We start from the raw sequence: 24,143 nt of genomic DNA, 5'->3' as shown, positions 1-24,143 counted from the left end.
TGTGATAAGACAATGTGACCAAAGCCACTTACAGAATAAAGCATTTCCTTGGGGCTTACAATTCAGAGGGTGATTCCATGACCATAATAATGGAGAGTGGGAAAATAGGCAGCCAATGGCCCTGGAGCAGTATCTAAGGCATACATCTTGATTCCACAAGCATGAGGCAGAAAGAGTTAACTAGGAATAGTGTGGGCTTTTAAAACCTCAAAGTGCACCCCAGTGAAACATCTCCTCCAACAAGGCCACTCCTTCTAATCCTTCCTAAACAGTTCCACCAACTGTGGACAATGTATTCAAACATATGAGCCTATAGGGGCCATTCTCACACTATGGTTGTGACCTGGTTTGTCCCTCAAAGGTTCATTTGTTTCCTCTGTGGCAGTGCTAATAACTGATGAGAGATTCAAGTATTGGATCTCAGGTGTGGGGTCATTAAAATCACTGCTCTCAGAAAAGAATAAGGTAGTTCTGCGGGGCTCCAAATTAGTTATAAAAAAGAACAAGATTTATATCTTGTGTGGCTTCCTGTCTTACTAGGTAATCCCTCCCTCCTGTATGTTTCTTCCTTCATGGTGCCATCTGCCATGATATGATACAGCCATGAAGATCCTCATCAAAGCTGTAACTTGATGGAGGATATCCTTCTGTATATGTTTCTCTTATTGGCTGATGAATAAAACGCTGTTTGGCCAATACCTAGTAGAAGCAGGAAGATAGGTGGGGCTAAGAGATGAGAATGCTGGGAAAGAGGTGCCATGAGAGGATGCCATGTAGCCACAAAAGGAGTAACAGGTCCAGGCATTCTCCAATAAGCCAAGACCATGTGGAAATACTTAGATGAATAGAAATAGGTTAATAATTAAGACAGAGTTAGCCAATATGAAGCCCTAGCCATCAGCCAATAGTTTTATAATTATTATAGCATCTCTGTGTGTTCACTTGGGGCTGAAGTGGCAGGATCTGGTGGAACAAGAAACTACAGCATCAGTAACTGTACTATTTGAAACTTTAGCCTCAAAAATTCACCACAGTTTTGGTGGTTGCAAGTCATATACCTGCATACACACACAAAAATTTAGGACCTAGGAATAAAACCATAGTCACAGCTACCTGATTCTTGGCAAATAATCAGAATATCAAAAACATACATTGGAGAAAAGACAGCTTCTTCAAGAAATGCTGCCAGGAAAGCTTATCCATGTGTAGAAGAGTGAAACTACATCCTGTACCTTTCACCCTGTACAGAAAATAATTCAAAATGAGTCAAACACCTTAATGTGAGACATTAACCCTAAAATTGTTAGAGGAAAACATTGCAAGATACAAACATGGGCAAGAACATTCTGATAGCTCAAGGTAAAATCTAGAATTGACAAATGCTATTCCATGAAATCCCAAAGTTTCTAAACAACAACAACAAAAAAACAATTATTTAGTAAAACAATAACCCATAGAACAGGGGGGACATCGCCACTATCTGAGAGAAGGTTAATGCCTAGAATACATAAAAACTCAAAAAGCTAAATGCAAATAAAACCAAGCAGCCCAGTCAATGAATGGGCTAATAAAGAGAACAGTTCTTAAACTATGAAGTATAAAGAGCCCACAAACATTTTTAAAATGTTCAACAACATTAGCCATCAAAGAAATGCAAAGTAGAACTACACTGAGACTCCATCTTGTCTCAGTCATAATGGCAACCATTAAAAATAACAAATGCTGGTGAGAAAGCAGGGAAAGAGGAACTTTATACACTGCTGGTAGAACTGTAAATTAGTCCATCCACTATGGATATCAGTGTGGAAGTCCCAGAGGGCACGGGGAGGGGGGCCGGCAGACAACTAAACATAGAGCTACTGTGTGATTCTGTTGTATCACTCTTGGGGATTTGTCCAAAGGATTCTAAGTCAACATACCTGAGAGATACTGGCATATCCATGTTTACTGCAGCACTATTCACAATAACCAAAATAAGGAATTGGTCCAGGCTCTGGAAATGGATAGACTAGTTAGTTTGTATATGCAGTGGAGTTTATTCGAACACAAAGAAAAATAAAATCATGACATTTGCAGCAAAGTAGATAGAACTGGAATGGTTATGCAAAGCAAAATAAGGTGGAATTAGGAGGACAAATATTCCATATTTTCCCTCATGTATGAAATCCAGATTTTAATATATGTGTGTAAGTTATGAAGTTAGAAAAGGGACCACGAGTTGGGAGGAAGATGTCCTATAAGAAAGGGAAGGAGGAGAAGCAGGTAATGCAATGACAAGAGAGCAGGTGGGGTCAAAGTGAGTGGGGAAAGGCATTAGGAAGGGCATGCAAAGAATAGTAACAAAACATAGTGATGTATATGCATGAAAATGTCTTAATGAAGTTTTCCCCCTTGTATGCTAACTTAAAATTAATTTTAAATACTGACAATCTGTATAAAATTATTTTAAATGGTTGCATGAGTGACTTGGATGCAACATCGCATTCAGTCCTGGTGATGAAACCCACACCTTCACAACTCACAATACACCAGCAGGGCTGCAGCAGATCTGTGGTGCTCATACTTGGCTGTACATGGTAATTTCTTTCTTTCGAGTTGGTCTTCCTCTGCAGTCCTGCACCTGTTGAGATGACCAAAAATAAGAGATATAAAGCCTCTGTGGGATCTAGAGAAACGAAACAGTTTTACACCGTTTATAAGAACATAAATTAAGACAGCCATTATGAAAACCAGTACGGAGCTTGCTCAAGAAAAATAAAAATAGGGGCTGGAGATATGGCTCAATGGTAAAAGCACTTTCCACTCAAGTCAGAGTTTGGATCACAAAAAACTCTCACAAATGCTGGGTGAACATGATGACAAGAGATTCCTAGAATAAGCTGGCTAGTAAAACTACCCATTATCAGTGAGTTATAGGTTTCACTGGGAGATCCTGCCTTAATGAATTCCCGGCTTCAACCAGGGGCCTCTACATGCACTGTGTGCATCCCTACCTACCTACCTACCTACCTACCTACACACACACACACACACACACACACACACACACACACACACACACACTCGCACGCACATGCACGTGCACAGAAAAATGCAAAAGGAAAATAATTTTTTTTTTTTTGGTTTTCAAGACAGGGTTTTTCTGTGTAGCTTTGGAGACTACTCCTGGCACTCACCCTGAAGACCAGACTGGCCTCGAACTCACAGAGATCCGCCTGCCTCTTCCTTCCTCCTCCTCTGCTGGGATTAAAGGTGTGCGCCACCAATGCCCAGCCTGAAAATAAATTTAAAATGAAACTACTATATAAATCAGCACCGTCACTAATGAGTACATATGCAAAGAAAAGGAAATGAACACATAAGAGATGTCCGCACTTCGATATTTAATAGCATGATTCACAGCAGTCAAGTGTCAGTGAGTAACAAGATGATACTGTTTGGCTTTTTCAAAAGGTAAGTCCTGTTGTTTCAACAACATTGGTGAACCTACAGAACACTTTTATATAACATAAAACCAGGCACATAGAGCCAAATACTGTGTGATCTCATTTATATGTAGATTTCTGTGCAACTCAAGTAGACAGTAGGGTCAAAGTCTCTAGGGTTGTGAAAATGTCAGTTCAGAGGCATGCAAATTTGGCTAAAAGGAAAAGTTATGTCTAAGGAACCTAGCACAATAACCGTATGGAGATTATAGTAATGTATTTTAAAACATTGCTAAAAGGGTAGGTATACTTTTTGTTGCCAAAAAAAAAAGTATGTGAGGAAACATATCAGGTCAATTTATCTGTTCCTCGATGTATATGCATCTTAAACTATTGTGTTGTATAACAATTCATAGGATTGTGTCATGTAAATTTAAGTAATTTATAAAAATAATACTTATATTAAATACCTGTATAATCTCTGCTGAAATTTCCAGACAGTTCCTTTTGGACTTACCAACATATCAAGGCATCAATTCCAAAATAACAGCCACCCTTGCTTGTACCCATAGAACTAAAGCTACTCTGGCATAGTAGTACTTAAACACACAGCTTATAGTTTCTTTAGGATTTTCTCTTAAAACTTTATAAGTAATACTGGTCCATAAACTTTTTGTGAGCATATGTATGAATGAATGGAAAGAGCCAGAGAGAGCGAGAGAGACAGAGGGGGCGGGGAAGGAGAGGGAGGGGGAGTTAGAAGAAAGGGGAGGGGAGAGAAGGACATGAGACAGCAGGAAGATCTAGCGAGGAGAAGAATAGAGGAGAGCAAGAAAGGAGATGCCATAGTAGAGGGAAGGGAGCCTTTATAGGTTTAAAGAGAAATCTGGCACTAGGCAAATGTCCAGAGATCTTCAAGATTGACCCCCAACTAACAATCTAAGCAATAGTCGAGAGGCTACCTTAAATGCCCTTCTCCAATAATGAAAATGATGACTACATTAAATGTCATCCTAAAGCCTTCATCCAGTAGTTGATGGAAGCAGACACAGACACCCACAGCTAAACACTGAGCTGAACTCTGGAATCCAGTTGCAGAGAGGGAGGAGTGATGAGCAAAAGGGTCAAAACCAGGCTGGAGAAACCCACAGATATAGCTGGCCTGAACAAGGGGTTGCTCATGGACCCCAGACTGATAGCTGGGAAACCAGCATAAGACTGTGCCAGACCCCCTGAACGAGGTCAGTTTGGATCTATGGGGCCTCTGGGAGTGGATCAGTATTTACTCCTAGTACACAAAAGGACTTTGGAAGCCCTCTCCACATAGAGGGATACTCTCTCAGCCTAGACACGCTGGGGAGGGTCTAGGCCCTGCTCCAAATGATATGACAGACTTTGAAGATTCCCCCATGGAAGGCCTCCCCCTCTCTAGGGAGCAGAAAGGGGTTAGGACAGGGGGTCAATGGGGGCAGGGGAGGAGGGGAGGGAGTGGGAACTGAGATGGACATGTAAAAGAAGGTTGTTTCTAATTTAAATAAAAAAGAGAGAATCATAAATCCTTTGTTTCATTATGCACTTTGTTGCTACTTCATAAAATGAATTTGATAAGCTGATATGTCTTCTAATTATATTCATATATTATAAGTATAAGAATCTTTTGTTTTGAAAGCTGCAAAGACTTGGAGCCCACAACCATGTGGGCTCAGAACATTATATTTTTAGCTCATTTTAGCATATACAAACAATCATATAGAATTCTTGATTTACATATTGGACTGCCTACCAAGGTTTAATTATAACATATCAAGCCTCCATTTGCTCTCTCTCGAGTTAACATTCTTCACATTTATGTATTAAACAGAGAGTGAGCAATGTCAATTTGTTTGCCTCCATCAGTACCTGTTTACCATGAGGAGCCATCCCCTAGTTAATTTCTGGCTGGCCTGGAATCCCTATGGCCAACCCAGAGCAGGTCCTGGAGGAAGAGGAAGCCTGGCGGATCCTACCTGCTTGCTTGCTGAAGCTGTTTCAGACTCGGAGACTCCAATTACCAACCAGCATTTTCAGAAACTACCACATTAGCAAAGATACCTTGCAAGTAGCTTTCAATGTAAAATGGCAACTCGATTGATTCATAACATAAAACACTTACAAAAAGAGAAGGGAAAAGAGGGGAGTGGAGAGAAGGGACTGGGATTAAAGAGAAGGCTTCGATGTGACTTTGGGCTTGAGCCATGGTTTGCAATAGTAACTACAAAGTTCCACTAAACAGAAGTCAATGAGTCCAGAAGTCCGGTCAAGTTTAAGGCTTCCAATGGTCAATTTGCCAAAATTACTTTCGGTATATCTTAATCATCCTTAGTGTTTAAAAATGATCTAATTTAGGTTTGTTTCATTTAGGACTTTAGAGAACTCTTTTTATGGGTAGAGATTCTTTATTGACAGAATCAGTCCATGGGATCTCTCTGTCCAAATCTGAGCATGGTGGCATTTAGAAAAAAACATTCAGACATTTTTCGATTGCTGGTACCGGGAACTATGGTGGCTTGATAGAATGTGCAAAACTAAATAAGGTTTCACCTCCAAGTCTGCACTCAAGCAGATGGAGATTTAATGCAAAATAGATTTGCTTTCTTCCTGAATTTTTGTCTTACCTGTTCACAGGAAATCAATATGGCCTATATAGACACAGACAAATAACGACTTTTTTCCACCCCCACTGGATACCATTCTTGCCCCCATCGTTTACCAATTTCCATCTTTTCATAGATCTCAAGTTTCTATATTGGATAGGCTAGCAGTGAATGCTTTTCAAAAGCAAAAGGGGAAACTGCTTATTCTTGGTTTCATACTCATTCCCAACGGCTCTTGACTATGGGACATTCCAGAGAGGCTACACACCCTCGTGTCATCGTGGAGCAGGAACTCTCAGGTATCCTGGCTCCCAGCTGCTAGACTACTGCACGTGGACAGACAGGCCTGTGTTTTGGGTTCAAGTGTTTTGTTTGTTTCATTTTGAAATTATGTTTTATTTATTCCTCTCCGTGTCTCTCTGTCTCTGCCTCTGCCTCTGTCCCCCCTGGTGTGTGTGTGTGTGTGTGTGTGTGTGTATGTGTGTGTGTGTGTCTGTCTGTCTGTCTGTCTGTCTGTCTGTCTATGTAGGGGTGTGTGTATTATGTGTATTATGTATGTGTGTGCATGGAAGACAACAGGACAATTTGTAGGAATTGGTTTTCTCCTCCCTCCACATGGGTTCTAATATTATTCAGCTCCTGGGACTTGGTGCAAAGAACATTTACCCACTGAGCCATCTGGTCAGCCTCAGATGTTTTTGCAATAAGTGATGATTGATTCCCTAACTGTTCGACTGTAAAGTTGTAATACATTTGGTTTGTATAATCACACTTTTTAAAGATTTTTAAAGTTTTAGGTCTGGACTTCTTTAGAAATAAGACATAAAGTTCTATTTACCACTTAGGAGGAAATGTGAATTCATTAAAATTATTAGCATCCTTCTGATGATTGGTATTATATTCAATGCCTTAAAAAATGTATAAGCATACCTCTGCATTTACCAAGGAATTAATAAAATGATTTTGATTCCATGCCTGTGTAACTCTTTTTGGGGGGTGGTTTGCAGGGTGCCTTCCCCTGGGGCTTGGGTCTTCGTTATTGTTTCCCAAGCTCTATGCTCTCGACAGCACTGGAAGATACTTTACTTCCCTCCCTGTTACCTGAAGCTGATATAGAAATGACCCTTTGAAACAGAGAGGAATGTGTGACCTTGAATTATTCAGGATCGTTATTACTAATGAATGTACTTCTTGGAGCTCTTAAAAACAGTGCAACTTCAGTTACCACTGTTGTGCCCACAGCTGTGGGCAGTCAGAAGGAGAAACCAACCCCATGTGAGAATGCCATACCTGGGAATCTGCTATTCCACAGCCTTCCCTACGTCCATAATGGTGGGGTCATAGCTAAGAGAAGGAAACTAAGAAAGGTAAGGTCTTGTGCATCTCCAGCTGTTTAAACTGGATGAGAGGCTGCCTATACATACCACTTAGGGCTTCAAGGAACATATGTGGGAGCCCTGCTATACTATACTGTAGTATATTATACAATAACTCTTGCTACATCTTTCCAAAAAGACACTATTTGAAATATGCGAAAAACATCCTAGGTCTTATCAAGTCTCGGGTTGCCACTATTGCCATTTTGTGTTTCATTTCATTTTTTAAAAGTTTGAGACAGAATGTCACGTAGACTAGGCTCACTGTGTAGCCAAAGACGACTGTGAACTTCTAATCCCTGAATCTACATCCCAATTATGGCCATGCTTCCATTACTATACCCACTTTCTATGGTCTGGGATCAAACCCAGGGCTTCATTCGTGCTAAGCAACTACTATACCAATTGAGCCACATTCTTCAGCTTACTATCATATTTTAAAGAAAAAATGGAATCAGTCTTTGATGTATTTTTTATTTAAAATTGTATTTATCAGCCAAATGATTTTTACTTTAGCTCATTCGTTTATGGGAGGTGTGGAAAATATTATTTCAACTTAATGATCATCTAAACTTTTAAAAGTCTTCAAATGCTCATGTTAACAAATATATCTCTCTTTTTGTTTGTTTGGTTTTGGTTTTTCGAGACAGGGTTTCTCTGTAGCTTTTGAAGCCTGTCCTGGAACTTGCTCTGTAGAACAGGCCGACCTTGAACTCAATAGAGATCCGCCTGCCTGTGCCTCCTGAATGCTGGGATTTAAGGCATATGCCACCACTGCCTTTTTTATTAGAATTGTACAAATCTTTCTTATAGCATAACATTCTTTTTTAAAATTCTTTTTAGATTTGTTCATTTTATATTATATGTGTGGGTGTGTCACCTATATGTAAGTATGTGCACCACATGCATGCCTGGTGCCCACAGAGGTCAGAAGAGCGTTTTGGATCTCCTGGAATTGGAGTTCCAGATGGCTGTGAGCAACCATGTGGGTGCTTGGAACCAACCCACATCCTCTATGAGAGCAACAAATGCTCTTAACTGCCAAGCCATCACTCTAGCCCAAGCATAACATCCTTTTTGTTGAAACAGTATAGTTTAAATAATAACTAACTATATTATGTTAAATAATTACATAAAACTATTAACCAGGGAGCTAATCCACTGATTTTTCTAAACTGAACTATGAGCTGGATTCTACACACACACACACACACACACACACACACACACACACACACACTGATAGATAGATATAGAAAGATATAGATATAGATACATGGATAGTATTTGTTAGAAGTTGTATGTTTAGAATTATTTGGTATTGTTTTATAAGAAATTTAAACAATTGAGGGCTTCATACTTGGCCCTTACCATTCAAGCAAACTTAATAATTTTTCCAATGTAATTCAGTCCTCTTTTAAAATGAAATTGTCTCAGATTTTTAAGTATCAACTTAATCAAACTATTACCAGTTTTCTGCAAAAGGAATCTCTATCCCAGGGTTCCTTGTTTTTACCTCCCCCCACGGCATGTGATGGTTCCCTGAACAGCTGTGTTCACTGCTCCACAGGTGAATGAGCTGTTGGCTGCCCCTCATCCATCATCCTTCCACTGTGAAACCTTCCACAGAAAACATTGCTTCATTTCTAGTTACAAGGACTGTCTTGCCATCTGTCCCATCATCCCAGGAAATCAATGAGATGGACCCTTGTAAGCAAGGTGAGCCGGTACTGTTAAACTTTTCAACATAGACTGCGGACAAAAATTTAGACACAGATGTGGTTTTAGACTTCTGAGTCACAGAGGCAAATTTGGGGGTGAAAAGTAATTTATTGGATGACTAAAATGATCATCTAGCTTTTAAGCAGAAATCCATAACATGAAGAATATTTGATGTTTCATCTCTAAAATGCCAAGAATAATTTAACAAAAAACACAGCATCAATATGATTATATTTTAAATATAATCACAAATACTTGTATCCTGTCACCAAAATAACATCTCTGTACATGCTTTATTATCAAGTTAAGTTTATAGTCCAACGTGGACCCAAAATTGAGAGAGCTAGATCTCCAGCTATCTTGAACATATTTGGTAAATGGATATGGGGGGACTAGTTCCCCTGCTCCACACATCTCTAAATGACAGGGTAAGCCCTGGAGTGGTCAATGGCCTTCTTAGTTTTGAATTTATTCGCAACCTTATTTCCTTAGCAAATCTAGACTCTAAACTTTAGTTTTTGGCTTAAAATTTTATAATCTCATATTATTTATTGAAAACAACAGTGCAAATGTTTCAAGTTATCTTTGATCTTTTCAAAATTGAGCCCTCCTAACAATATACTATGAACAAAGCAGATGATAACCCATTTACAGTTCAAATTTTCACCTCTAATGCAGTGTTTCTCAATTCAGAATGCATCCATGTGGCTTGGTAGATGTTGGTTCTGTCTACAAAGTTTGTAGTTTGGTGTTTCTGGGAATGTTAACTGTTGGCAAGTTCCCAGCCAACTCCAATGAGCCTTTCTTGGGCCATGTTTTGATGACCACTAGCCTAGCGTGTGAATTACTGGATATCAAACTAATGATGGGAAATTGAAAAGAATATTACCATATTCAACTTGTGGAAATTTATCTGTGGAAAATAAACACAGTAATGTGACTGAGAAAAAATAAGGATGGTTTAAAGCCAAAATTGTTTCTCAAATTGCTTCTATGGACAAGAATATAGACAGCTTGTGTTGTTATAGCTTTAATCATCTAAAACTGCTTGTTCATAGCTTGAAGCTTGAGACATACAGCAATTCCCCCTTTTCTTGAGTTTGCTCCCATTATCATCAAAAAGTAATAATGGAGCCTGAGGAGGTGGGGCTGGAAGCAGGTCACCTGGGATGCTCACACATTCTCCATGGTACATTGTATCACAGCTTGCCACGTTATGCTGCATAGCTTCATCAGATGACGCTGCAAAGCATCACTTGACAGGAATGATGGGCCAGATGGCTGTGCAGCTCCATGCCTCTCCTTCAGTAGGAGCTGCAGCTGGGGACCCGCAAGGCCCTGGGTTTGCTGATTCTCTGTATCCGCTTGATGCATCAGAGAGAAAGCAGAGCGCAGAAACCCGCCGATTTCCAGAGGAACAAAATGTGCCAGATATCACACTTTTGTAAATTATTTCTGCTCTTCTATGGCTACTTCAGTGTGTTCTTCTGCAGAAAGAGGCTACGATGCTTCTGATTTCTCCCACTCTCTAATGTTGTCTGAAAAGTAAACATATTTAAAGCACAAGGAAACACTAAACCCCAAAAGAATTAGAGCAAACTGTGGGTTCTGTAATAAGCTTGTATAATGCTTATTGAGAAAGACCAGACATTTAGGAATATAGGGTACTGTCTCTTGCTTGGATGACAGTCTTTAGGCAGACCCCTATATCTACCTTATATACTGGTCTTTGACTCATGATCATGTATTGCTTATTGGATCAAAACACAGTTGGCAGTCCTTTGGTATTTATGTAGAATTGATTCTAAGTCCCTAAAGATCCAAATCTGTGAACGATTGAATTCCTCATATAAAATGTCATGGTACTTGCCCATATATGTGCATAACTGACCCATACTGAAAATCACCCCTAGATCATGTATAATACCTATTAAAATATAAATTCCATGGAAATAGTTCTTATGTATTATTTGTGGATTAACTTAAAGAAAAAGTCTGTGTTCTGCATAGGGACAATTTTATGGCTATTTTTGATCCCTCATCTATTGAATCGCAGATGTGTAAATTTCAAATATAGATAGCCAGCTGTTAAATTCAGAGTATGGCTTGTGGTATGCTCTAACTTTGCAAAGATGGATGGCTTGGCTCAGCAGTGCCTTGCTGAACTCCCCAAACATGGGATTGTCAGCTGGAGTCACAGTAGCATCTATGAATTTCTTCCTGTGAAGCAGGAAGCAGGCATCCTATCAGAAAGCAATTGTTACCCATCAAGCTGTGCCACTATTGTACAGTGGGTTAATATTGCCTGGCCAGGCACTATTGTTGCTTACAGGGTTTGCAGCTGAATAAGACTGTTGATGACAATTCTTCCCCAGCAGTCTACACAGGACCTTCTGGCAACATGGAATAAAATTTCATGATGACATTTGAGCATGCCTAGAGGCAGTTCTGACCGTCATCTTTATTTCACAAGATGAGCATGTCCAGAAGTGTCTGTATTTTTAGCCTTTCAAGAATGTGCTCTATGTCGTGGGCTAAGCATGCCCAAAAATGTTCCTGCCATCTTTGTTTCTAGACTGGTAATTCTAAAACAAATGTGTTTTAACATGTTCAAAAATGTGGCTGCCCCTCAACTGTATAGATAGACAGAGATATCCTGCCCTTCCCAAATAAAAGTTGGTGTTTCTTTATTAAAGGAAAACATTACTTGAAAAGAATTCCCATGATCTCTTTACTAGCTGTCAGCAATAAATCTTTCTCTATTCTTTCATTTCTTGGCAGTGTTACATTTGGTTTTGCACTCACCAGGATGCAAGCTTGCTAAATGCTGTTGCACGAGGGCCTCAGTAGAGTGGATTTAATGGCTGCTCCTTAAAATCAAAGAAGCCTTAGCTCTCCCCTAACGAAATAGAAGAGCTTGGTCTTTGAAACACACACAGGAGTGACTGAGGAAATATTACCTCTTCACCATTTAAATTCTCCAATTGCTACCTGAGCAACAAACAAAGCAAAGAATGATACTATAACTCTCCTGCTGCATATGGCTGAGTCAGTGAAATCCACTGAACTGCTCCTTATTTCATTCCTTTTGGGGGCTCACTTAGGAAAAACTGGAAGGCCAGCTGTGTTTCTAACCACAAAATTTCCCCCACACAGTAGCCCACTTATTCCCAATGTCCTGCATCTTAGAATGCAGGATGTTAAATTTGAAATTAGCTGTGTTTTCAAGACTTCTCCTCCTTAACATAACTAATATGTCAGTTTTGAGCTCAGAGCTTAGCTTAGAGTTTTGCTCCAGAAGGAACATTATGGTTACAAACTATTTCACTGGAATTTGTCATCACAGAAAATATTCGATGTACAAGTTGCTCAAAATACAAAACATGAGGACAGCTCTTTCCAAATTTTATAAATTGTTTCCTCTCTTGCTCATAGTTCTAATTAACCCTAACTTCATTATTCCTGAAGTTTTTATACCCCCTTTGTTTTCTTGCTTCTTATTGTTGTGATAAACACCATGATCAAAAGCAAACTTGATAAAGGAAAGGGTTTATTTCATGTCACAGCTTAAAGTCAATCACTATGGGGTTTGAGGGCAAGAGCTGTAGCAGAAGCCATGGAGGAAAGCCATGTACTGGCTTACTGAGCACCCCATTTGCTTGGCTGGCCTTTTTGTACAACTGAGGAACACCTTCTCAGGGGTGGCACCATCCTTAGAGGGCTAAACCCTCATACGTCAATCACTAGTCAAGACAATGCCCCCACAGACTTGAGCGCAGGCCAGTCTAATAGACGTTTTATCAGTTGAGGTTTCCTCTTTACAGATGACTCTTGCTTGTGCCAAGTTGATGGGGGGAAAAAACCAGCACACCCTACCATCTTCTAAGTGAACTCATCCCCATTCATAAAGAAAACATTAGCTCTCAGACAAGAACAGATACCATCATTGTGTCTTTTTATTTAGTCTTCCTCTTGGGGAATGAAGGATGGGACACTCAGTGAAACCAATCCCTTCAGTTGTGCACCCTCGCCCATGCAGCTTCTCTCCACTAGTGTTAGCTGTATTCAGATGCAACAGAAAGTTTTGTTCAGAGGCTTTACCCTGTGTTATTGATAACTCCACGGTGAGAGCTGTTCCATAATGAGATGATAATGTGATGACAATGCATTACATTCTTGACAATTGCTAAGGGACTGGATCTTAACTGTTGCCAGCACCAAAAGGTATAACCATGTGAGGTAAAGCGTGTATTGATTAGATCTGAGTAACTGATCTACAATGTGTATATATTCTAAAACAGCATATTATACGAAGTAGGACTGTGGGGAGGGGTTAGCCCAGTGGTAGAGTAGCTTGCCTAAAACACATCCATGTTTCATCTCCTACACTGAGAGAAAAGTTTGACACTATAAATCTATATGGTTGTGGTTGTTATTTGATGCTAAAGTGAAAAAGACCAGCCTGTGCTATGCTCAGAAGCAATCAGCAGGCAGCAGTGCACCCAGCACATCTCTGCTCTTTTTCTTTGTGTTGGTTTCCTTCTCAATGTGCAAACCCTGACAGGAGAGTGATTTCTGCTCTGATCCACATTTCCAAGTTGAAATCCAGCAGGAAAAACTCATCTGTTGGCCTGATACCTTGAACATGGAGTCCTTGAACCAAGATTCAGGGGGTAAATTGTGCTCTTACATTGATATGCACACACCTTAATATGTTGTAAACTTGGCCTTCATTTCCCAATGGACAGAGGACAGTTGGCATTAATACATGTACGGTTTCAGGAACTCAGATTAAGGGAAATAGTTCATTAGAAGAAAAGTGAAGGTATGCCACATGGGCATATGCTCCCCCAAAGGGATTTGTCTATGACAAATTCTTGGTCCCTTCACTTCTTTGAGAATACAACCAGTCTCTCTCTTCTGGCTCCTCCTCCCTAGCCTGAGCATATATTCTAGAATCTCTCCTGCCCCTGCAACTCAGTCTTCACATTGTATGCTGTTTATTCTGGCTTTCTCATCTTCCCTTTGGGTAAGAGGTCTTCTAAAAGTCATATAAAAATCATACGCTTTGTGGTGAATTCTCAACCTTTCTTCTCCACTCAGCCCTTTGTAAAGACTGCAAGAGTCAAGTTAAACTCATAAACAGAGCTGATGTCCTTTGGCATGCGGGCATGAAACCAATAGCTTGCCTCTGCTTTCTGAAGTTCACCTACTGATTGGCTGATATCGGGGCAAGAAGAGATTGGATGAGACAGCCTGACACAGAGAGAATGATGGGAGGAGGAAGGGCGGAGTCAGGAGAGTCTGGAGACATCAGTCAGCTGCAAAGCAAGCAGGACGTATAGAAAGTGAGGTAACAAGCCATGAGCCACATGGCAAAGCATAGATAGGAAATATGAGTTAACTTAAGTGTAAGAGTTAGCTAGTAACAAGCCTGGGCTATCGGCCGAGCATTTATAAGTAATATTAAGCCTCTGTGTCGGTTATTTAGGAACAGGTGGTCAGGGCAGGAAAACTCTGCCTACTTTCACCTTCTTTGACCTTCAGCTACAGTTTCCCCCACTATCTTTGGCTTTCTTTCTTATGTTTCTTTTTGGATTTCTATTCCTCTTCAGTTCCTCATACTCACAGCTGTTACTTAGCCCTACCTTCTATTCACTAACTACACTCCTCTCAGGCAGCCTAAGTGATACACACGATATTGTTCACATGGAGCAATGACGACGGCTGAATCTCTAGCTCCGCTCAGCCCTGATGCAAGATGCGTAACCAACAATTGGGACCTGATCAGTACCCCATGTAACTTCTCTCCCAAACATTCTCTAAAGCTGAACTGCCAGTCTCTAACCACTTTTGAATACTTGACATACATATGGCTACTGTGAATTGAGATACAGCACAAATGTAAATTTCTTGTGATAAAATACATCATGAATAATTTGATAATATGTTAAACAATATTGACATCCTCGCTAAACATAGGAGGATAAAGTGCAATACTATCCTATATCCATGCTATAATATACCACCTATCTGAAGCAGGTAAATAAAATAAAATACAAGACATTAGAACAGCCATTTGATTTTCTACGCTGATGCAAACAAGGTAGGGTCTCCTTGACAAGAGAGTCTTCAACTAAGTCAATATTCACTGACTGGACTTGGCACAGAATAATAGACTGAATTTTATTTTCTGTTTCTATTTGAATTTTATTTTCTGTTTCTATTTGTGAACCCTAATCTACACATATATTCATATCTCTGAAGGGAAGACATGGTAACTGATACCAAGGTCTTTAGATGAGCTTATTGTCTATCGATATTTCTAAAAGTCATTTGCAAGCTCCCTGGGCCTTTGACAATTGTTCTAGAATCAATAAATTCATTTTGCACAGGAAGCTTTCAAAACTTAAGCTTATATCACATCTACTTCTCGTCCTTGTTCGTGTGCACATTACTGTGCCTGTGCCTGGAGTGTGTTGACAACATGCTACAGCCATGTTAGGATGTGCATCTGTAACAAGCCCCAGGTGATACCGATGTGGCCGGGCTGGAGACCACATTCTGAGGACCACCGCCTTGTAACATCAACGACCAGCTTGAGCAGGCAATTTCAGCTGCCTAAAATAAATTGAACAATTCATGTTAAAGACCTTATAAGGCTTTATTGAACTGCCTTACTGGAATGAACACACGAGGAGATCATCTGCACTCTTAAATTTTGCTAGCTGTGAAGACGGATCACCAGTCTTATCAGACAAGAAATCTGTCGTGAGACAACAAAAAGCTATGCTATGAAACTGTCACATGTCTTTTATTGACATTTAAAGGTAGAATAGCATACTGTCTATCTTAATTGTCTCAAACACAAAATAAGGCTACAGGAGCTCTCCGATTCCCTCCCATGGTGTGGGATATATTCAATGAGCTAAACATTAATCTGCCGTACTTCATGTTTTCTCTGCAGGTGCTCTTAATAGGATTGAGAATTCTGTCTATAGAACAGCCTTCAAATTACGATCTATGCAAACTCTTTGCCAAAGTAAGTACAACTTTTTGGTGACACTCAAGACAATCTGATCTTGATGATATGCAATGTTCAATTCATGGGAAAAAAATCAAAACTTGTCCTACTTATGTACCTGCATGGATCAGGAAGGCTGGACCTGTGTATTTAAATAGTTGATAACATACAAGAGGGTCCGGGGTTGGGGGGACAAGATAGCCCATTGCCAGCAACCCACCCATATGTTGGTTTACTGACAGCAATAGGGAAAGTGGGCCAGAATTTTTGAAAAAAAAATCCCAAACACCAAGATAAAGTATCACATGAGCTCCAAGTAGGAGGATCCAGGACTATCACTATTTGAATCTTGTGAGAGGAATGGACAGCATCTCTATCTGCATGGCTATAATATAGAACTCTCACCAAAGACAGGAACCCTCAGCATTCCAAATGCCAGGCCCAAGAGATAGGGGCTTGTGATCAATGATGAAAGAGTTTACAGACCGTGGCCTGGTTGTATTTAAACCCTGTTCCCTAAGCCTGCTCCCCTCTGCCTTAGACTCTTCCCTTCAAAGCAATATCAGAAAACAAATAAAAAGTTTTATTATGCCTGGTAGATCTTTTATCTGTGAGGGTGATTTACGAAGTAGTGAGAGGTACAGCATTTTATTATTTCACAGGCCCAAGCGTTTTAAATGCTAGCAGCTCTTGGGGATCTTGACATCCCCACCTCCTAGGTACAGGGAGGGTTTATTAATTCTGTCTGTCACCCTCTGTTGGCAAGAAGCTAGAGGGCTAGCTCAATTTCATTCTTCTCTCCATTCCTTGCCTTGTAAACTTTTTACATGATAGCAATATAGATGTGTGCCTGTGAGAAATAAACCACTGTTTTTGTGAGTAGCCTTGGTTTTATGAAGTGCTGTCTCTAGATAATAATATTGATGGAACCAAGATTTTTTAAAAGTGATGTTGCCAAAGACCAGACCTCCAGAGTAGGGTAATTCAGCCACTGCTTTTAGGATGTTGTTGGGGGTTATTATTTTTTTTTACGATGGCAATTGCGTACACAACATTCCAATGCACTATATCCTCTGAAGCTAGGCAGGGGACAGAAAAGCTGTGTTCAAATAGGAAAGGCCAATGTTCAGTCTTCCCAGGACACAGTGAAAAATGTCTCTCCCACTTCATCACCACAGGGTTTCAACTTCCTTAGAGTTATATTGTTCAAGTTTCTGCCTTTTCTTCTTTTCTATTACATCATTTATTTTGATCTTTCTTTGATCTTCTGGGAGGCAGGGTCTTTTTTAATTTATTTTACATACCAACCATAGTTTCCCTTCCCTTCTCTCCTCCCATTCCCTCCCCCACATCCCTTCTACCCCTCCCCCATCCACTCCTGTCCCCATTCAGATAAAGTAAGGCCTCCCATGGGAATCAACAAAGCATGACATAGCAAGTTGAGGCAGGACCAAGCTCCTCCCCCTTGCATCAAGGCTGAACAAGGCATCCCACCATAGGTTCCAAAAAGCCAGCTCATGCATTAAGGACAGGTCCTGGTCCCACTGCTAGGGGCCCCACAAGAAATGGAGCTACACAATTGTCACCCACATGCAGAGGGCCTAGCTGACTCCCTAGCTGTCCGTCCAGAGTTCATGAGTTCCCACAAACTCAAGTCAGCTGTTTCTGTGGCTTTCCCCATCATGGTCTTGATCCCCTTTGCTCATATAATCCCTCCTGAGATGTCCTGGGTAAAGTGGGGGAGGAAGAGAGGGAGAGGGGAGGGAGGAAAGAGGGGGGAGAGGAGGATGATCGAGTTGGGGGTGGGACGGAGGGGAAGAGTAATGATAGAGATCTTAATGGAGGGAGCCAATATGGATTTAAGGAGAAACCTGGTGCTAGGGAAACATCCAGAAACCCACAAGGATGACCCCAGCTGAGACTCCTAGCAATAGTAGAGGGAGTGGCAGAACTGACCTTCCCCTGTAATCAGACTGGTGACTACCCTAATTGTCATCATAGAGCCTCCAACCAGTACCTGATGGAAGCAGATGCAGAGAACCACAGCCAAGATTCTGCCTCTTTTTAACTTCAGTCTATAAAACTGTACTCCAGCAACTGTCCTAGCAATAAATAGTGTTTCCATGCCTTAATGACACACAATTTTCCAAAATCACATTGACTGCCAGAATATTTATGGCAAAATCACACACAAAAAGGATGTGTCCACAGTTGGCATAGTTAATTCCCTTAAAAAATGGCCACTGCTTAAAAAAAAAAAAAAAAGTCTCACTTAAATACCAGGAGATATTTGCTGTGTCTGAAAGCATTCACGCTCATCAGAAAATAAGGCTCCATCTTTCATTCACTTCTTGCAGTGGACTTGATGGACAGCTCCTTGATTCAGCAAGTTCTATTGCGTGGACGATTTAGGGAGAGCATGGAGATCTCCCTTTCTATACATGAGCTTTTTCAGGAGCTCCAGGAGCTGTTTCAGAGAACTGGGATGGGAAAACCAGCACAAGTGCATCCAAGAGCTCCCGAACTCACTCTGAGCCTTCTCATGGCCATGTATGACAGGTGAGGATGTGGAGGCTGCCAAAAGGTCTCTGGCCACTGGCTGTTTGGTTCTGTCTAATGTTCACTTGAGATCGGGTGCATCAGATGTTTTCTTACTGGCTTGATTATTTGTCACTAACTAACTGACTCTTTACTATCTCAGTCAGTAAAAACGAAGTCTTCCCAAGTGTCAGTCACACAAATGACTCATAGATAGCTAGAAGCAGGGGATCTCTTTCTTTTCTGCAAGCTCATTCCCATGCCAGAGCAGAGTCCCCACCTTTGGAAGGGTATCTGGGAGGATGTGTATGGACTATACTTGGTTCCTCACTCCCTGGTAGCATAATTTTTGTTCATCTCTTTTCCTGTCTTGTTTATTTTCTTCAAATTTTGGCTTAGTTGGGTTTTTAACTGGGATAGAACTGGATATCCAATACATAGACAACAAACAGTTTGCATCCTCTAAGAAGGTAGGATGCTCTGGAGGTGGTGGCTTTGTGAATCTTTGTGGACACATGTGTGTATATAGTGTGTGAGCACATGTGTGTGCATAGTATGTGGACACGTGTGTGTATATTGTGTGGGCATATGTGTGTGTGTGTAGTGTGTGGACACACATGTGTGTGTAGTGTGGGCATGTGTGTGTGTGTGAGTATAGTGTGTGGACACACGTGTGTGTGTAGTGTGTGGACACATGTGTATAGTGTGTGGGTACATGTGTGTGTGTATACTGTGTGGGCACATGTGTGTGTGTGTATACTGTGTGGGCACATGTGTGTGTGTGTGTGTGTAGTGTGTGCTTTGCTAAGGTGGGGATTTTCTCTGCCCTTTCTCGGTTGGTTTGAGGAAGAGGAGGAGGAAGAGACAATGAGGTGATGAGGACATGACTCTGGGAGACAAGCACAGCACAATCATATGCAAATTCCTTATAGTTGTTTCTTTCTTAATTTGCAACTTATTTTCCAACTTCACAAGTAATAGGTAAATATATTCTTGAGTTATCTTGTCGTGATTTCAGTGTGTTTAAGCCTTTGAGTGTGTTTTCAATTGTGTGCTTGTCTGTAACAGCCTTCCTACCTTTGATAAATTGTCTGTCCAGCACTGAAAGCTACACAGCTAATGTGCAGACCACAGTCAGGATCTGGGCTAAAGCCCATGAGTGTTTTTGGAGGGGGGAACATACTATTTATTTATTTATTTATTTATTTACTTATTTACTTATTTGAGACAGAGTTTCTCCGCATAGCCCTGGCTGTCCTGGAATTCACTCTGTAGACCAGGCTGGCCTCGAACTCACAGAGATCCTCTTGCCTATGCACCCCACCCCCGAGTGCTGGGATTAAAGGCATATGCCACCACCACCCAGTTATGCTTTTTATTTTTATCCTCATCTTTGCTATGTGGAATGCAGGCAGAGGGATTCTAAGAGGGTAAGGCTGCTCCACTCCACATCTGCACACCCAGCCCCTGGCACTGTGTTTATCATAGAAAAGCATCCAGTAAATAGTTACTGAATGAATTGATGGATAAATGAACGGACAGGAAAAACATTTTCACTCAGTGCCCTGCTCTGCCAAGTTCTAAATATATGAAGAGACCATGAGAAGCCAGCAGCATGGTATCATTTATGAAATATCCATTGATGGCCTGGGTTGGAAGGCCTTCACAGGAACAAGCAGGGAGGAACAGCCAATAATCACTTCATCTAAATAACGCTGCCCTTTCCACACTTGTCTGTAATTTGTACCCCACAGCACAGGTTCCGGTGTTCTCAAGCTTCGGCCTGTGGCTGCTGCTCTGGTTGCCCTCTCAGGAGACAGCCCTCTTACAAAGTACAGAGGTAACGTAAAAGCTAAGTGTGTTCTAAAGTGTGGTGACTCCCCAGCCTCCAGTGTGTCCTCCTCTCTGCTGGTTTCTGAATCACAATGACTTCCTCTTCAGCATGCACTCACCATGGCTGGCTGGGTTTGCTTTTATGTTGTTTTTTGAGCTTTTAATTTCATTTTAAGGGTATTGTTGCCTGTAAACATGCCTGTGTACCACAGGAGTTCAGTGCCTGTAGAGACCAGCAAAGGGAAGTCCGATCCCCAGGGACTGGAGTTACAGATGGTTATGGGCCTTCTTATGGATACTGGGAACCAAACCCAGGTTTGATTCTCTGGAAAAGCAGTCAGTGCTCTTAACTGCTGAGCCATCTCACTAGCCCTCATCTTGTTTATATTTAAGAAAAATGCTTACAGTCATGAGGTTCCCAGGATTTTCTTTAAAAATCTATGCTCTCCGGTTTTGCATTGCTTGGCTGCTCTTGACATTTATGCTTTCAGAGATTATCCAGAAACCACTATTTAATTGGGATCATCACCTTACCATTTATTCACAAACCTCCACCACTGAGGTCTAGAATTACAGAGGGCAGGGTATGGGTTATTAGTTATTGATGGATTATACTTGAAGGCCTTCATAGGAACAAGCCAACAACAAGAATATAACTCCACATTTCTCCTATACTCATGAAGAAACTTGCCTCCCAGCACATACTCTTCAAGGACACAAGGACTTAACTAAAGTTCCCCCCCCCTTTTACATGTCTAGCTTTTTTTCAGCTCTATGCGGAAAACAACAGGAGAGGTGATGTCTCCCGAGCCCGCATGACTCGGAGGCTTTTGCGAGCCTTACTAACAGATCTACAGCAGGTAAATCTCAATACTATGAATTCTCAATTGGTGTCAGTCATACCAACCTATTGTTGCTGTTCTTTTCACAGTGTCAATTCACTTGTATGTAGCAAGCCTAACCTGTCCCCGTTTCTTCCTCTGCATTGCATCCATGAACTTTCCAAAATGTGTCACCCTGTGTGAGCTACCTTTTTGTTACAGAATGCCTGAAATGGTCACCTTAAGAAGCAGAAAATTTGTCTTGGCTCACTGCTTTGGAAACCTTAGGCTATGGTCAGTTGTCCCTGCTGTGTTTGGGATGTAGCAAGCTGAAGAGCATCATGATGGGAGCATGGGCAAGGGGAAGCTGCTCATCTCATGTTGGGCAAGAGAAAGGAGACTAGAATCCCATAATATCCTGCCATGGCTTCTTCCTATGGGGTCCCTCTTCTTCTTCTTCTTCTTCTTCTTCTTCTTCTTCTTCTTCTTCTTCTTCTTCTTCTTCTTCTTCTTCTTCTTCTTTTTCTTCTTCTTCTTCTTCTTCTTCCTCCTCCTTCACCTCCTCTTCCTCTTCCTCCTCCTCCTCCTTCTTCTTTTTCCAGACAGGGTTTCTCTGTATTGCTTTGGAGGCTATCCTGGAACTTGCTCTGTAGACCAGGCTGGCCTCGAACTCACAGAGATCGGCCTGCCTCTGCCTCACCAGTACTAGGATTAAAAGCACATCACTTCTTAATACTTCATCTATTTCCTGATGCCAGGAAGCTGCAGCTGTCCCGAAGTTCTCCATTGTCTGTTACCATCTACAGCATGCGGCCTACATTCCGCAGCAGCAGAAGCAAAGCTTTTTTAGTTTAACCTAATCCTTCCTTTAAAGACCACAAATTTCTGACTCTCTTTCAAAACATCTGCTACTCATTCATTAGAAAATGTCAATTACCAGGTGTTACAACTAAATAAACGGAAGAAAATCAAAGGTTCAGAAAACTAAGACGAATTTATAGATGAGTCCAAAGCTGGATGTTCCATGGGGAGACATGTTATTTTGGTTTTTCATACTCGTGTTACAGGTGCACACTACTCTTAGCTTCTAAAAAATGTGTGGTCAGAGAAGAGTGTTATACAACCTGAGGGGCTTGGGTGTGCTGGATGCTGCTCGCTGGACCTTGGATTCCATCCGCAGCACTGGGGAAAGAGTGGGGTGGAGAGAATCCCAATGTATGTAAGCAAAGCTCCTGTTAGCCGGCTCTCCAGTGCTGTGCAGGAAGAGGCCACAGCTGCAACTTCTCTGCTTCCCCCCACCTTTACCCTGTGCTTTTCAGCTATACATACCCAATTGTCTTTAGTCTTTATTTTATTCATATTATAATGGGATGCTATTTATTTGGGCATGTGTGAGTCTACTTAAGTGTGACCATTGTATACCATTATTTCCTATTGAATAAATAAAGCACTTTAGTTTATTAAAGGCAAAAATGTGGGTTCTGGAGATCTGAACTTAACTCCTTATGGTTGCATGTCAATGACATCCCGCTGAGCCCTGTCTTTGGCCATATTTCTTTTTGTGGGATTCCTATACCTTGGTTTCTTTCTACTCCATCTTAAATGAAAGCTATATCTTTGCTCTTTCAATGCTATCCCATAAGTCCTGAAGGCCTTTTTCATTCCATGGTATCCCTTTTCTTTCCTATTCTGGGACATTTTGCTTCCAAACACTTGTCTTAAGTCTGCACATTCATCTTTCTGCTCGACCAGTTCTGCTGTTGCTGCTCTTCATTGTAGTTTCCATTTTGTTCCTTGAAATTTTCTGCTCCTGTATTTCCATTTATTTTTCATTCTCTTAGCTTTTCTGATGTTTCTGAATTGTTTATATTCATTTTCTCACAGTTTGATGAGCTTCCTTGAAATGGCATTTTGTATATTCCAAACCTTCCATCCCTCTGTCACATTAGAGCCAGTCATTGTCTGCTTGGGGAAACTGTTTCCCCCATTATTCTTGATCCTTATGATCAAGTTTTTGTGTCTGCAAATTCAGGAAGTAGGTAGAAGACTTGGTGGTTTTTTTTTTTTTTTTTTTTTTTTTTTTTTTTTTTTTTTTTGCTACAACAAAGCACCATGACCAAGGCAACTTACAAAGAAAGCTTTTAACCTGAGGGTTGATGGTTGCACAGGGTTAGAGTCCGTGGCCATTATGGCCGAGACTGTGGCAGTAGGCAGGCAGGCATGGTCCTGGAACAGTAGCTTGAAAGCTACTAAACAAGGAGTAGTTTAAGGAGAATATCAGCTTTGGGTGTTGACTCAGATTGGTTACCTACTTCCTTGATGTCTTAAGATTCATTCTTCATTTTTGGTTTACAAGACTAAAGCAATTAGTATACAACTGGGATGTTAGATTCATTTTAAGATTTTATTTTTGATTAGTCCGGAAATCGGCATTAAAACTGGGATAATGGAAAAATAAATGATGGCGACTAATTGACAAATAATAATGAATGGGAATTCTATGGGCTACCCACCAATTCATGGGAGGATGAGTAGATAAGCTACTATGTCTCAGTATAGGGATTGGATGAATATAAGGCTACATTGTTTTGAGGTATGGAGGGATAGGAGGAAATTTAGGATGAGAATTGAAAAGACTAGAGCTAGTATGAATCCTAGTAAGGTGGGGATAGAGCAAAGAATAGAGCAAATAGGAAATACCACTCAGATTTAATGTGAGGAGGAGTGTTGAGTAGGCTGGCTGGAATGTAATTATCAGAGTCTCCTAAGAG

The 24,143-nt window shown here is 40.9% G+C and overlaps 1 protein-coding gene across 1 annotated transcript in view; it reads left to right on the top strand.

Annotated features, from left to right (window-relative positions):
- Nucleotides 1–9,134: 9,134 nt before the first annotated feature.
- The window catches only part of Dytn (dystrotelin), a 53,456-nt gene continuing 38,447 nt past the window's right edge, over nucleotides 9,135–24,143 (top strand). The window contains exons 1-5 of the mRNA XM_027396054.1: nucleotides 9,135–9,153; nucleotides 16,124–16,198; nucleotides 18,538–18,739; nucleotides 20,473–20,558; nucleotides 21,311–21,411. Coding sequence (XP_027251855.1) covers nucleotides 9,135–9,153; nucleotides 16,124–16,198; nucleotides 18,538–18,739; nucleotides 20,473–20,558; nucleotides 21,311–21,411 — 483 coding nt within the window. The remainder of the gene's footprint in view (nucleotides 9,154–16,123; nucleotides 16,199–18,537; nucleotides 18,740–20,472; nucleotides 20,559–21,310; nucleotides 21,412–24,143) is intronic.

The sequence above is a fragment of the Cricetulus griseus genome, chromosome 2 (genome assembly GCF_003668045.3).
Source record: "Cricetulus griseus strain 17A/GY chromosome 2, alternate assembly CriGri-PICRH-1.0, whole genome shotgun sequence".
NCBI lineage: Eukaryota > Metazoa > Chordata > Mammalia > Rodentia > Cricetidae > Cricetulus > Cricetulus griseus.
This window is presented reverse-complemented; position numbering and strand designations above follow the sequence as displayed.